At 40.4% G+C, this 16,137-nt stretch overlaps 1 protein-coding gene across 6 annotated transcripts; it reads right to left on the reverse strand.

Annotated features, from left to right (window-relative positions):
• Nucleotides 1-413: 413 nt before the first annotated feature.
• On the reverse strand, nucleotides 414-15,227 carry LOC125899192 (kinesin-like protein KIF23). Of its 6 annotated transcripts, XM_049593273.1 has the most exons (24): nucleotides 15,139-15,227; nucleotides 14,037-14,103; nucleotides 13,644-13,772; nucleotides 13,175-13,280; nucleotides 12,749-12,885; nucleotides 12,527-12,639; nucleotides 12,215-12,385; nucleotides 11,683-11,724; nucleotides 11,162-11,274; nucleotides 10,851-10,972; nucleotides 10,517-10,619; nucleotides 10,327-10,406; nucleotides 10,059-10,178; nucleotides 9,220-9,379; nucleotides 8,158-8,319; nucleotides 7,827-7,993; nucleotides 7,506-7,679; nucleotides 6,851-7,063; nucleotides 6,285-6,608; nucleotides 3,337-3,570; nucleotides 3,026-3,114; nucleotides 1,439-1,499; nucleotides 1,182-1,222; nucleotides 414-1,055 (listed from the first exon to the last, which is right to left on the reverse strand). In XM_049593273.1, exons 1-24 carry the CDS (start codon nucleotides 15,150-15,152, stop codon nucleotides 1,040-1,042), a joined length of 2,958 nt encoding a protein of 985 aa, XP_049449230.1. In that variant the 5' UTR covers nucleotides 15,153-15,227; the 3' UTR covers nucleotides 414-1,039. The 6 variants fall into 6 exon arrangements, with proteins under 6 accessions (XP_049449230.1, XP_049449238.1, XP_049449256.1 ...); XM_049593281.1 differs by lacking the exon at nucleotides 11,683-11,724; XM_049593299.1 differs by lacking the exon at nucleotides 6,285-6,608.
• Nucleotides 15,228-16,137: the final 910 nt, after the last annotated feature.

The following is a 16,137-nucleotide window of genomic DNA, read 5'->3' on the forward strand; positions in this document are numbered from 1 at the left end:
CTGTACATTTTATTAAGGCTCTGCGTTATGCAAAATTAGGGGCGGGCCGCATTGAGTGACAGACTGTCAGTCTGTTGAGTGTCCTTGGCCTCTCTCTCAGATCCACCCCTCGCTCCTCCACAGCGCCAGCCTCTTGCCTAAATATGGTCACTTCAAAAAACCAAGATGGCGACGGCCAAAATGCAGGACTCAAGACTTCAAAATGGGAGTCCAAAAACCAACACGTGACATCACGGTTGCTAAGTCCATTATTTTTAGTCTATGCAGGAAACTCAGGAGTAAAGTAGGATACTCAGTTAAGAAAAATGATGTGGTCTGGATATGCTCACGGCCTTACAGATGGAGGCTTTAAACCCTTCTTCAGTTACAACACAGTTCACAATTAAAGAAATCATAATAACAAGACTTGGTGTTCAAATAAATTTAATGACAGCAAAAAGAGTAGTGTGCTACACATCTCAGTTGTTTCAATAAACAAATGCAAAAAGCTTCATAATATTTACAGAAAGTCAGAGCTTGATTTCAGCAAAACCTACTTAGCAGCTCGATATTTACAGGTCTACACATTTTAACTCTGCGACAACTTTGTTCTGGACTCTATTTTTTGTAATCCAACATATGCTCAGTGTAACATCCAATAAATGTATAACACACAGAGAAACGCAATGACACTATACAGTAAAAAAAAATATTCTAATCTTTGGGTAGCAGTAAAAAGGCAGTGAAAAGGTTAAGTAACAAAATATTAAATTTAGCACGAAACATTCATATTTGGCTACTCAACATGTCCTCGTCTTATTCAAGCACTCAAAAAGGAAACAGCACACTAATCAAGCAAATAACAATCCAAAAATTCTATGCTGTGTTCGACTATGATTAAATTAGAATTGCACCCTAATTAGTTATAAGATAAGTCATGATAGAAAAAAATGCCCCGACTCTCAAAAAGATGCATAGTTTCACACGGCGGTCCCTTCACTGCTCCGCAAAGTCTTGCTGCATGTTTTCAAAAAGATAGTTCCTTCATATGTTCAGTGTCTTAAGGCTTCCTGCGTCTGGAAGGCAGAAAACAAAAAAAGCCCAAATTTTAAATCCAGGGCAACAGCTTCAATCATGTAGCCTATATAACACAGTAAATGGGGCATACACACATCAACACACACACGCTTTCATATGCTTACTTTGGATACCCGAGGACTGTACTTGTGTTTGCCACCGGAGCCTGATGGGAGGAAATTATTAGAAATTCTCATTAGATTAAAAAATGTCTTGAAAAATAATTGGCTAAAGGCCTGATTTATTGATACCTGGAGACATGTTGAAGACTGTAATAAATGATACAGTAATTGTACACTTAACTGACCAGGAAGCATGAGCAAAGTTTAACAGTTCTTTTATATTTTTGCTGAAATCTGAGTTTAATTAATTGAGCACTTACCCTGTTTTCTACATCCTCCATATGAGCTGGTCCTTCTCCAGACCCTGATCGCCTCTTACGACTGAAACAAAAAAGGGTATTTGTCAGTTTTTAAAGACAAAAATGGATTCATCAAACTTGAACTTAATTTTACAAAAGACTTAATAGAGGTATCAGAATTTATGGACATTTATCATGTAAGACATAAAGGCTAGATTAATGAGTGACTCTATAATCTCTGAAAGTTTTAACATGGATTTAAAGGTGATTACCAACTAAATTAAGTATTTAAATATGTTATTTCTGTGGCCTGAAAGTTCAATTAATATTTGCCTGCATGAGCTACTCTCTCACAAAGCTAGAAACCAGGGAAGTGAATCTCAACTTGAGATGTTGCAGGGTACAAAGTCTGTAGCTGTACCGCATACAATGAATGAGAGCCTAATCAGTCCCTCCAGGATCTCGCAGCAAAAAAAACCTTGAATTTGCGGACAATTTTGTCAAAAATTGCGATAAAAAATTCGGCATTTTTATGTTTTTTTTTGTGTGTGTGGGAAATTGCAGCAAATGACAAAAATTGTGGCTAATGACAAAAGGAAAAAAATAAGTGATTTTTTTTTTTTTAAACTACTACCACTAAATTGTGACATTTCTATCTACAAGGTCAAAAGTATCTGGCAAATAAATACATTTTAAAACTCAAATTCACTAACAAAAGTGACAATACAAATCAAATTCATATCAGATATACTTTTAACTTTATGTTCCAAGATATGATTGGACCTGCAATCATTACGTGATGCTGTCAAATACATTAAAACTAGGTTTATAGCATATAAACCTATATAGTGGAACATTACTGGGATAGTCAGCACGCTCTTGGTTTGGAGAAGCAGCAAGACGACCACCACAGAACCTAAGCTGTGGAGGGGGGTCAGCAACAAAATGTGTGTTTGTTACCTCAAAAGGTTTCACCTAAGACAAATCAGTATCGGTTTAAATGTACGCTAAATTTAGAATCTTTTTCACTGCTTTACCTTGCTGTCCAACGGCGATGGGGAACTGGAGCAGTTCTATCTATCTCTACAAACCCAGACTTCATTGATAAAAACAGTGATTTGACATCACTGAACACAGAAGCTGGTCTACTACTGCCTCAAACAGGTAGTTTGTTTGTGTTGTTGTGTGACTTTGGCATTTAAAAGGGTTAGTTTGGATTCAATAAAGTCACACAGTAACACAAACTAACTAACTGATCGAAGCAGCAGCAGACCAGCAGCTCCTGTGTTCAGTGAGCCAAAATGACCGTTTGTGTCAATGGAGTCTGGTGACTTTGACGAGAGCATAGATGGGGAACTGAAGCCGTTAATGGCTTTCCTATCGAACGGACTGTCTGACTCCAGCCTGCTTCTCCAAACCGGGAGCACAACGGCTGGCATCTACTGTCGGCAATATACTGACTATGGATAAGTACTTCATACAACCCCACTTCAAAAATTCTGAACTATCCCTTTAACATCTGTTTCATGTAATTGTATTCTTGGTGATGTCATATTGCTCTGCACATATACACTGAAATATCACAACCTGCAGTAGTAAATACTGTACCTTGATGCTGCTGCACACTCTTGTTTTAGTGTCTCAATGTCAGTGAACTGAACAGCTTGTCCTCCGCCTCTGGTCTTAAACACATTGCCCTGAAGATTTAAAAAAATAAATAAATAAAAAACAAAACCACACATGTCCAAAAGGAGAATACAGGAAGAGAAACACACTCACAATCAATGACGAAAAACATAACAGTGTTCAAGTCATATATAAAACAGGACCCCAATGTGAAATCCCACAGAATGTGATTAAGTCAAATTCATGCAAAACAAAATAATCAAGTCTCAAATTAAGCAATTAAGTGATTTTACCTTAATCAATTTGGTCTCGATCTCCCCGTCTGAGGCAAGCTCTTGATGTCTAAGTACATACTTGTGACATTTAGACAGAGCTTTCTCGTTCGGGGTCGACACCTTGATTGCATTGGGTATGATTGGCTGCATGACAGTGTCTAGATCCAAATTAGAAGCTGGTTTGTGGTCTACCCATTTCTCCCCACCCGCAGAGTGTGAGCGCCTGTGCGTTGGATGAACCGGAGGGGCCGTCTGGTGATCCCAGTGTGAGAGAGACAAACCAGGAAGTTATTCACATGTGACACCAGCAGGGACCGTTGAAAGTTTGTCGGGGGTTAGTGGCAGGGTTGGAAATTAGTATTAGCCATCAGCCACATGCTGGGAAAATATGCAAGTGGCTGCAAGATTTGTTTCACTCACCAGCCAAAAAAGACAATGGTAAGCTGGCAAGCTGAATGGTAGATTTTGGAATCCAGCAGCCACAGTGGCAGGTGGACTAAAAAGTTAATTTCCAACCCTGGTAAGTAGTGACGGTGAATCGTTAGTAAGGTGTTGAAAATAAATGTGCTACTGGAAGTCCACAAGGGACATATCATGTCCCACTAGAGATTTTTTTATATATATTAATTTTTAGAATTTCAGGGGGAACAAGTGTTTCCAAGGTATTGTAGCTCACATCCCAAACAAATGATATTCTGGCCTTCCAGTAATACACATTTTCCTAAAGTAATTAAAACACACTGCATTAATAAAAATAGCCCAGCAGAGTGAAGAAGAATTAACATGCAAAGCACAGGAGTGGTATGGAAATTGGTCTAGCAATTAAGGTTATATGCAAACATAATACTGATGTGGTTTGCAGGTTAGAGATGTATTCTAAAGCACAGGTGACTGATGCAGGATTTAAACATCTCTTCATTTCAATATGGCAGCTGATACAGACAAATCTTTGGCTGAGGCCAACAGTTAGCCGCTGGTTAATGTTGGGACGGTTGGTGAGCATCACCCTAGCTTTTGCAGTATGTCCCACACCGTTGGCACCACTCGGCCCTTGGTGGCTTTTTTCTGCTGATTCAGCATGGTAAATGGCGTGAAATTACTCTAACTGGCAGTTCAGCTCAGTGCACGAGAGGAAAAATGGAAGTGAGGAAAGCAAACAAACTGCTAAAGAGATAAAAAAAAAACTTGTTATATAAGGAAAGATTTTTTTGTTGTTGTTGTTGTAGCGCTAACTGGCTAATTAGCATCTTGAATCTGTCCATTTGGTCTTCAGGTTTCCCTTTTTGAATTATGAATACAGACTATGGAGAGTTACTTCTAGGGATGCACGATAATATCGGCACATTAGCCATAGTCTTTAAAATGAAGAAATCAGAATCTAAAAATCAGAATGGGCAAACATGCTTTGTCTTAATGAATGAATATTGCATACATTGAAAAGCTTCATATTTCATGTCTCCATCTGCTGGTGGGCCATCACAACAACAGTATGTATGCATAATATGATGTTAATTCTACTACAGAAGAGACCTAAAATTAGGTCTGGAAAAAACTGGATATATCAAAATCAATTATCGGTCAAATGAGTTGTTACATATCAGACATCAGCAAAAAATCCAATATCATGCATCCCTAGTTATTTCTTCTCGTGCAAGCACGGAATGTACGCGCTAGTTGACTGCTGTGTGTTCAAGTGCAACTTTTTGGCCGAGACACAGGCGATGTGAGGGGATACAACAGTCAGCCTTCATCGCCACCTGTTCTTTGATGTCCTTTTGGTGTGTCTGGGCCCTCAGACATAAGATGGAGACTGTTCTGGTTCAAAAGAACTGAGAAGGTCGACAAGAAACTCCCGTACTACTTTGTTTCTGATTCAAAGTTCTGTGTGGCCTGCTGAGGATGGAAGATTTGATTTCAGACTGATAATCAGACTGAATTGCTGTTTTGTTTCACTTCATTTTTCATCAAGTTTTTGAGAGCAAGCCAGAAGTCTGGAATCAGACTAGGTAAACTAGAATTTTATGACACAAAGCAAAACACAGGTCCAAGTCAGGCCTGGACAAACAGACCAAACAGCTGCACATCTGCATATATGTGAAGAAGCCAAGTACTGTAAAGAACTGCAGATTATAATTTGGTGATTTGGCCCCCGTGTGTACAGTCATACCAATTCTAACTTCTAGGTCAAGTAGAGGCTGTAGTTTATTTGTACACTCACATATGTGGGCACCCAAAACCCAGCAATATGCCTTTCAGTCCCATGAAGACATGAAAATAGATCCAAACTAAATGGCCACATTTTGATTGTAGCAATTGTTAAAAGTGGGACACTCAAGACATTTGTGCAAGCCAAGTACACTGAAAATCATCAGCGCTGAGTGCCACATCAAATCACTCTACAGAGAGACTAATCAAGCCTCAACACTGCAGCTGTAAGAGTCCACTGATGTTTTAGGTTTCCTTAACCCATTTTTAGGTTTGTTTTTTGACGAATACCGGGTTAATAAATATGCTACTGTCTGCATCAGTCTTGCTGCTGCTAAGTGACGGCATTTTCTTGGAGAAATGACTACTTGTGTGTTTATTTTAGTGATGATAGTCTGGTTTTGTCATTTTAAATGGTGCTACTGAAATGTGTGATGATATAATACATGAAAAAGCAGTTCTAAAGAGCAGTTGGCAACAGGAAATACTACAAACTATGCACATACATGATGTAACTATTCACAAGGCTTAAGATGCAAGTCAAGAGGATTCACAAGCATGACAGATCCGGCTGCCTCTGGATGAGAGAAACACCAGCCTACACCAATGCAGCATTTCTACTTCTAAACAAGCAGACATCTACTGATAACACTACGGGAGCAGCTCTACACTACGGCAAAGCTTAGACTATAGGCTCACAGAGATAAACTACACACATCCTTAAGGGCATCTACTCTTAACACACACGCACACACACTAACCCTTATGCCTGCCTCTAGGTTTAGCCCATTGACAAGAGTTGTAGCAGGGGCCTCAGTCTCTGCGACCCAACGCTGGCCTCTCCTGCGGCCCACGCTGCTGGTGATGAGGCCTGAAGCGGGAGTCCGGCTCCTGTACTGGGGAGTCCCAGGGTGCCTAGCTTGGCTGCTTGAGTCTACAGGGAGCCTTTGCTCCCAATTAGAGATGCAGGAGGCTACTGAGGGAAAGGCTGAGGAGGAAGAGGAGGAGGTGGTGGAGGTGGGGTAAGCATCCTTAACTGCCCTAACATTGGCTCGATTATGGTGGGTAGGAGTTTGGCTGCAGTCCTAAAGAGTGATGAAGGAATGGGGCCAAGCATTGTGATGTTAGGGACACCAGATGAACACAGATACAACAACAGCGTGATACAGAAAAGAAGATGTTGAGTATAAATATAAGCATATGAAGCTTCGTGTTTAAGATCATAACGATTACTCACATGCAAATTTCCACATTGATTTAAGTTTCATACAAGAGTGACGAAGTGCGCACTGAAGGAACAGGCAGTATGACAGAGTAAATAACTCACAGGAAGTGGCGATGGTGAGGCAGATCTCTTCTGGCCATAGTTGCGGTCGCGTTCCCTCGAAGGTCTCTCAGGCTTTTCTGGACGCTCAGTGGGAAACACGCCGCCGCCGCCGCCGCCGCTCTCCGTCACGATGGCCTTGAGCTGCTTCAACTTTTCATCCTTCACCCACAACTTGTTCTGCATCTCCAGCTGCTTGGCGTTCACTCTCCTCTCCTGATTAGAAAACACCAGCAGGAAACAATATAAGTGGTTGATAAATTAACTGGTTGACAAGAATATTGACTTATTGTCATTTATTAATTAGTCTTTATTTAAAAAAAATACTGACTAGAAACAAGTCTGCAATAACTTCAGGTATTCTTTACCTCAGGGACAGCCAAGGCTCCCTAAATGCTGCTGTTATATTAGAAAAATAAACCTGTCAATCTAAAGATATGTATTCATTTTCCAGGGCATATCATGGTGCAAAACAAAGTGTCCAAGCTCATCTAGCACCATTGAGCTTGCTAACGTTACAGCTCAACAGAGGAGGACAACATAAATGTTTACATCTCATGTTGTAACAAGCACAAGCCTCTTGTTCACAAGTAGGTATGATCAAGCCCTCAATATATAAAGCAAAAAGAGTAGGGCTACTATCAGTAATTCCACTTACACACTCCTTCTCCCACTTGAGTTTGGTGTCTGTCACGATGCCCTGCATGCGATGCTCCATGCGCCTCCTCTCTGACAGCTCTCTCTGTAGCCGCTGCTCCCGCGTCTCCAGCTCCTGCTGAAGTGAGCGTTTGTCCTGCTCATACATGCCTGTTGTCTTCTGCAGGATATCGATCTGAAAAGGAGGACCATTACAGTGAGAGAGAGGTCAAAACATTAAACATAAGTGAACTCACATATCATCACATTTAAAACATGTTTAAAATGCCTCAAACCAAATATAAAAAGAGCAGAATAAGAGTTTTGTAGCTGAGGGAGACACCTTGTATTCCAGCGTTTTGGATTTTTTCTCTAATCGTTCTAGCTCTGCCTTCTGGCTCATGATGACTCGGTCCCTCTCGCTCAGTTTGCTCCGTTGATCATGGAGGAACGTGTCCTTTGCACTGAGCTGACTGTCAAACTGCTGAAGCATGGACTTCAGTGTGTTGGCTGTGGGAGAAAACACATTCATGTAAGCCGTAAGCCATTTGGCTTGAAATGTAATTAAAATCTAACTTCCAAAGTTACAATATTGTTCTTTAAAAACAATAAATTCAGTGGCTGGTTCTCTATAAACCCAACACTTATTTGTAGTGTAGAAAATGGGTGTATACCAGTTTTGTTGAACTGCTCTGTCATCATATTACGGACACGCTGCCTCCTCTCCAGGACCTCAATCAGGCGGGACAACGTCTGATCATCAGCTGGGTCCACCAGCTCACAACGAGGCATGGCTGGGAGGCTTTCAATGAGCTGACTCAGCAGAGCCGGGTCATCTAGTGTGTGAATAAGTCATGAAAAAGTTCGGGTAGAATTAGTAACGTACAGTAAATACAGGTACAGACACTTAAATGTCGAGAAAATTATTATCCAAATTTAATTGCAAATGTTTCTGTTATCCCTGGTTTTATATGAGAAGAGAAAAAGAGATTACTCGCTGCTAAGCTAATTTATACAATGTAAAATAACACTGACTTGTGCTAATAACATTAGCATGTTGTATTTGTGGGAAAAATGTGTCCAGATAAAGACAAGTGTTCGTCTGTAAATGCTGCAAATTATAGTGAAGCCAATTTGTGTACTTCAATCAACTAAACATTACAGCACTTCACAGAAACTCTGCCACTGATTAGTGTTTTGGAGGTGTAACTGCAGAGTGACACAGACACACCACCGCACAAGTATAAATGCTCACAACGGCATAGGCAACATGTGTAGGCTAAGGCGTGGGGTCTGCCGCCTAAGTATAAATCCCACTTAAGTACAGAGGTTAGTAGAACATACATGTAGTCCCGTGCAGAGATAGGTTTAACGTAGGAATATGGTTAATGGATTGATTAAGGTTAATCTACATTTTGCTAACAGGTAAATGCAGGTATAAAGTAAAAACACAGTATTAGGTTCAATGGTGGGTTTAAAGATTTGCAGCATCACATGTGGATGTTGATACAGAAGATCTCAACTCATTTTGACAAAAAGAAATTAAAAGATGAATAAATGAAATTAGATAAAATGTTTGTGGCAAGTAAGACCGCACAAACTAAAATTTAAGACTACTTAATGACCTTTGAGCACTATTTGAGCACTATTCATGAAGTTGAATTTAAAGACTTTAAGGACCTGCAGGCACCCTGTGAGCACAGTGAGCCAGTAGTACAGATCTGAGGATGATTTACCAGCGTTACTGGGACCTCCTCGCTCTTCCAGACGGCGTGACAGCTCATCCTTGAAGGCCCGGTTTCTGTGTCTGCGCCCAGCAGCAAGGCCACAGATTGGCCGGTCAACCGGTCGTGCCACTTCCACCTCCTGGGTCATCTCTGCGAAGCGCATCACCAGCTGCAGCACACACAGTGGAATACCATTAGATATACACTCGGTGGGGCGTCGGTGGCTTGGTGGTAGAGCAGGCGCCCCATGTACAAGGCTGTTGCTGCAGCGGCCCGGGTTCGAATCCAGCCTGTGGCCCTTTGCTGCATGTCACTCCCTCTCTCTCCCTCTTTCACACTTGTCTGTCCTATCAATTAAAGGCTTAAAAATGCCCAAAAAATATCTTAAAAAAAAAAAAAAAGGAATACACTCGGTGGGGCATCGGTGGCTTAGTGGTAGAGCAGGCGCCCCATGTACAAGGCTGTTTCTGTTTCTCTCTCTCTGTCTGTCTCTGTCTCTGTCTCTGTCCCTGTCTCTGTCCTGTCCTGCCCTGTCAAGGCAAAAAATGCCCCCCCAAAAAATATCTAATAATAAAAAAGAAATACACTCGCTGACTTGTTGAAGCTCAACTGTGAAATTTGTTGAGTTTCAAAAGTGTCAGCACTAGTCTTGGATGAAATCAGGGGGGACACTGCTGGGCAAAGCAACAAAACCAGGGTTAGTGTTTTGATGGCAAACCAGCCAGCAACTGCTATAATAGTTCAGCCGTGCAAAGGATGACATGATTTTCCTCTGGGAAATCAAATGAGATTAAAGAGACAAGATTTTATTATTCAAGCCATTTTGCAACACAAATACAATCTCTTACCATGGTTTCGTCGTAATCATCAGCCTTTGGGTTGACACACACGATCATCCTGACTTTCCCTTCTCCATCAAAGTAGTTTTTAAACAGATGTGTAACTTTAGAGTCCCTGTAAGGCACCATCTGGAAGAAAATAGAGGCTTTGCAAAAGTGCACTTACTGGAACATTACCAATGCTAACAACAAAGATGAATAACAAGACTCTTGTAATAAAACAGAAATGGTTAAATCAAATGATGAAACAGTGATGAAAAGGTCATGAAATACAAACCTTATTAGTTCCACACATCTGGTTTTCACGCAGGACCTCCATGCATGTGCGCAGTGTCATCAAGGACTGGTTAATATTGCCTGTAAATGAGACATTACTAGAGACATTTGGTCTCTGCACACTGAATTAAAAATTTAAAAAAAGCAAATGCCTCGGGTTGATTTAAGACAGAAGCCCACAGAAACCTGACCTGCTTCACGGAGGCGGTTTCCTTCTGCTCTGGTTCTGCTGGTGCGCTCGCTGCCTGCCAGGTCAACCAGACACAGCTGACTCACATTCACCTGGTTTTTATCCTGCAATTTATTAACAAGCTGTTAGCGACACCAAACATTGGCTGGGAACCTTTGTAACACATGAGGTGTATTTATTTGGGCTGCTATGTGTCACAACCTTTCTATCTTAAATTAAATATCAGAAATGATTCCCCTGCTTTCTTTGCATAATCATTCATCATTAAAAGAAACAGATAAGCCATTTAAACATTAAAAAAAACAACAACATGTGAGTTTGGAGCTGCATATCACCTGTAGAATGTGGTCACCATCAGCGTCCAGTGGTGCCTGGGCCAGCTTTACTGTGAACACACTGTGGGAACGACTGGATTCACGGTTCAGTTCAGTGTTGGCTATCCTCCTTTTCTTTTGCCCTGGAGACACAGCAGAGCAACTTTAATACAGTATGACATTAATAACAACCGTAACAGTAGAGTTCACCATCACTGAACGTTGCAAAACAGCTTATTTCAAGTAGTTGCCTGTTTCAAATTGTGTCCTTGTGAATCTTTGGTCTGAACTGGGCTTTAAGTATTTAAGAAGAACGTTTTTTAACCACTCACCCTTCCAAAAGACTTCAAAAGCCTCCTCTGTAGATTTGACCTCAACTTCTGTGCAGCCAGCCACGTACATGTTATGATTCTGATCTTCACGGAGAATCTTAGATTGAGGCGCTCTGAAACAAGTTAATGAAAGAATCAACATAATGTCGCTAACATAATCATGTGTCGCTTTAGTAAGACAAGCAGCAAAAGCTACAAAGACACATACTTGATGTTAGTGTCAACGCTAAAATAAAATACAGTCTAGGGAGATACAGGCACATTCAGGGGCACAGACACATGCACATAAAGCTTGAGCCATACAGGGACGTTATGTGTCTCCATACTGACAGTAACAGCAGGAAGCCAATCCTTTAAGCCATCAGCATGACACAGAGCTAGAAAGGTACTCCTATGCTATGGACAGGGCTTTGGATTAATGGGATGGAAATGCACTGACGACCTATGAGACAGCAGCTACAGCCAAGTTATGACTATGAATAAACAGAGTACTGCGTCATGTTCTTTCACTGGCCACATACATGAACTCATTGTTCCGTACAGGCGTGCCTCCACCCAGCCACCTAACAAAAACAAGATTTTTAAAAGTGCGTCTTCTCAACACAAAAAAATGTCTAAATGAACTTATTCAGCACACACAGTCAAAGTGTTTGTAATGCAGAAATGCATGGTTGCACCTCTACTAGAAAAACCATTTGTAGTGCTCATTAGTAGCGTGTAACTGTGTGGTTACAGTGGGTGTAACAAACTTTATGGACAGAGCCATCTCATACATGAAAAGCACCACAAATAATTGAGGTTATTAAATGAAGGTTGGGACACACTCCTTGACCCCACCCCAGTGTGGCAGCAATTGAGTCATTTGGTATGTAGACCAGACTCTACTGCACATGTGTTGTACCCCAGTGATATGATGCAATATAACACTGTGTCCCAGCCGTCATTAAACAGCCTTGCAAAAAACCTGGATACAAATAGGCTTTACACAGACCACCCTTCAACTTGACATTGTGTTTCAAAGAGCATACACGGATGTGAAAAGCTGTCTCTTACTTTGGTCTGATTGGGTCAAATGGAGCATCTTCAAGGAGATCATAGATGTAGTTGTTGTAGATCTCAATGTAGGACACAAAAACGCTGTAACAGCAGTCTTCATCCACATTCTCAGATTTACATGCCTCCTCTGTGCTGATCATATCTGCAAACTCTGGGTCCGGCCTCTGCCTAATAAAATGAACCAGAAGAAAAGCAACGCCTTTATCAGCAGTCAACATGTACTTTAAATGCAGTTCTCTCTAAATGTATCAATACTTGTCACACCATAGTGTATAAAATAAAACGTGAAGTTAAGTTGCTCATAGCTACCTGGAGGACGGCGTTTTGGGCACAGACTGCTGACTGTCTCGCTTCTGTCTCTCCAGGAGAGCATCAACTTGATCCTGGATCTCCATCCCATTTTTTTCATCTGGTTTAAACACCTGATGCAGATTTGATACAAATCAAGTCAATGTCCGACCACTCTTCAGACACGTAATACATTTTTTTTTTTTTTTAGAAACCAACAACATTAAAGAATGAAAGTCTTACAAATCTTTTGGCCTGAAAGGGGCCAATGCTGTTGAAGAGCATATCCAGAGAACGAGGGAGGAGTCCACCTTCCCCAGGTGAGCCGGTCATGGTGAAGGTCTTACCACTTCCAGTAACACCATATGTAAACAGCAGTCCTATAAAACACAGAATATCACAATTACATAACCACTTTTACACAGAGGATTAGGGCTGATGCTGGTGCTATATTATGTAAAAACTTAATGTGTGAGAGTATGTATTAACTGGGCAACAATACTAATCCCAATCAGACTTCAAAGATTAATCAACTATCTTTTCTTAAAACTAATTTTCTGTTGACAAACTAATCCTTTTCAGCACTAGGGAAGACACAAAGACAATTTATGTTTATGAACAGTAAAAATCATACATGTCATGTCTCAAAAAAACCTTAGATTCACTTACCATTCTTACAATGAATAAGGTCCTCTATCAGGGGCTTGGCAACATCCTCAAACAGCTCCATTTGAGTGGTATTAATACCAAATACTTTTTTAAAGGAGTACTGTGTCTAAAGGATGAACAGAAACAAAACATACAGTACATGTAGATCATAATGGATTAAACCAAATAGTGTCTAAGAGGGTCTCAGGTCTCTGAATGCAACTAAGACCAAACCACACAAAAAAAAAAATAAAACAAAAACACAAAACAAATATCCAACCAAATCACTGACTTAATAAAAAGCATTATTGCATTATTGTCATGTGACAATGTGTAACTAAGTACAAATCAGATACTTGTTGAGGTCAGTTGAAATGTAACACTGGTGGTGTCCGATTATATCAGGACGGATCAAAAGCAAGTATAGATGATCAATTTGTTTTACATGCTCACGTGAGTCGCCAAGCAGAGAGGCTTGCAACACACTTACCTCTTTGTATTCTCCATTGCGGTTGGCTTTGAGGCCATCAGGAGCGTGTAGCTGGATAGTGGAGCTGCTGATCATCTCAACACAACATTCCTCATCCTCTGCTCCAAGTGGACGTATACGGCAGTATACCTATGAAGATGAATGAATAGATGAGGCCTGCTGTGGAGAAGCTATCACAGCTGAGAGATCTAAATTCAGAAAAATCTAATTTGAATGGTCTTGAAGACTTCATTAGCCTATGATGTCAGTCATAAATTCCGTGTTGTATGTTTTTGTAATCACAAGATTAGCACAATGTTAATTGAGTTTAAGATTAGTTTTTCCGTCATTTCTGTGTGACTGTGTGATATTGTTTCAGTTTCAGTAGTTACAAAGTAAACAGTGTTCACTTACTCCAACAGGATCTTTGTCTATGTTGGATGCCTTTTTGGGGCCAGGCCTCCGAGGAGTCTTCCCTTTGCTATAAGTGAAAATAAGAATTACACAATGTCTAACATAGAAAACAATGCATGCTATATTCCATCTTATTAGACACATGACTTATGTGGTGTGGCAGTTGCTCAGTCCACAGGGACTTGGCTTGGGAACCAGAGAGTCTGCGTTCACTTCCCCATACGGACCAAGCGTGGACTGGTAGCTGAAAAGGCAACAGATCGCCTCCTGTGCCCTGCCAAGGTGCTTTTGAGCAAGGCACTGAACCCCTAAGTGTTCAGGTGTTCCTGTCCAAGGTAGCCCCCTCTCTCTGACATCTCTCCATTTAATGCATGTATAGGTCCTGTTGTGCATGTGTGTGTATTTCAGGCTCGTGTGTATATATGACAACAGAGTGAAAGTTATACCTAGCTCACACTCTGTGGTTCAATTCATCCCCAAACTCAACACCAAACCCAGAAAAATATTTCTTTATGACTTGTTTCACTGTTGTCTCGAAGGGTCAGGCCGGCCTGGACCAAACGTTAACGTTACATGTGTAACTTTTTTTAACAGGTATGTGGAGGGCAAACCTGTCCCCATACTTTTAGCCATGTAGTGTAAAATTCTGTAATATATAGGCCTAATAAAAAGTATGTCGTTTCACCTCATCATTCATGCTAACAAGCTAAATTAGCTCAGGTGTCACTTGCTAACGACAATTCTCAGGTTATGGTCAACAAAAACATAAAGTCGACATGACAATTGCTATTTGCTACATTATTATGAATATAACCGAATTTAAACTACGTTTTTCACAGAGATACAACACAAATCAAGGACACCTTAGGTGTAATGTCGGTTGAAAGGTGAGCTCATAACGCGATATTGACCTGTTGCCAGCCAGTCAACCAGCCTTAGCTAGCAGTGAGCTATGCTAATATTATGAAGCTAGTACACCTTTTTCTACGAAACAAACGCTAGCAGGTTGCGCTAGTTAGCTAGACGGTTTCGCTAACACAATTAGTAGCTGTCTATTGCTAGCCGTTTATCGAACTAAATGTAAAAGGACGGTAATACTCACTTTGGTCTCTGCATTGTGTGTGTTGTTAAACTCCTTTCCTGTGAACACAGAGCGCTTCTTCTCGATTTGAAAAATTCCCTCTGTGAAACGTTTTTCCGAGTGGCTGATATTTCAACCAATCACAGAGCAGATACGGCGGTCAGCACCGGAAGTCCCGCCTACAGCACTTCCCCCCTGTGTTGCGTGACTATAAATAGCCGAATTATCTTCTGTCATAGATAGTATTTGTATTTGACCTGTTTTTATACCGCGGCGCATGTTTCAGAATTATTTGCTATTTCTTATTTTGTGATTTTGCTCATTATGTGGTCTAAACAAATAAACTATATTTAATTTTAGGGTGAAATAACTCAAGGTAGTCTGATATAGCGGTAGTATCCACTACATATAATGCTAGAATTTGGAAGCTATTCGGATATTTCAATTAGTCCTTGGCTATTATTTAGTTTTATCCATACATAAATATTATTTAGGAACACTGGTCAAGTTGTTATGGTGTACAATAGGCAGGAATGTTATCTTATTAATTTTAATGTTTATTATTTTCATCAAATTGTACATAAAAATGAAATAGAATCAAAACCTACATTTATTCACTCATATACAAATACAAATCTATTGAAATTACTTGACATCTTGTGCATCTGTACCTCATATTTTTCTTATAGCTTTTTAATGTATAGTTTCCTACATTTTCCTGTATCACTTTAAAATGTGACACAGTTTCATGGCACCTTGATCCTCTTCTTGTTCTTATGTAACAGGGTTAATTATACAGCAGTAATATGTGTAACAAAATCAAATGTACATTTGTAATTTTAAGTATTATAATTACACAAAATTTGTTTCAGTTGTTATTACCTGACATGCTTAGGCCTCAATAGTCAAAATGTGTAACGTCTCAGTTCATACTCAGTTTCTGTACCCCTACGTTCACCTTTGGGGTACCCCACCTATAAAGTGGTGTCTCCCACCTTATCTCTCCCCTTTTGCTGTTGT

The sequence above is a fragment of the Epinephelus fuscoguttatus genome, linkage group LG2 (assembly GCF_011397635.1).
Source record: "Epinephelus fuscoguttatus linkage group LG2, E.fuscoguttatus.final_Chr_v1".
Taxonomy (NCBI): domain Eukaryota; kingdom Metazoa; phylum Chordata; class Actinopteri; order Perciformes; family Serranidae; genus Epinephelus; species Epinephelus fuscoguttatus.

Bases quoted from the DNA above. Each gene is read 5' to 3' on its own strand.
- LOC125899192 (XM_049593273.1), bottom strand. The intron at 11,275-11,682 runs GTATGTGGCCAG...AACTTGTTTCAG, and splicing joins GTACGGAACAATGAGTTCAT to AGCGCCTCAATCTAAGATTC. The intron at 7,064-7,505 runs GTAAGTGGAATT...TTTTCTAATCAG, and splicing joins TCAAGTGGGAGAAGGAGTGT to GAGAGGAGAGTGAACGCCAA.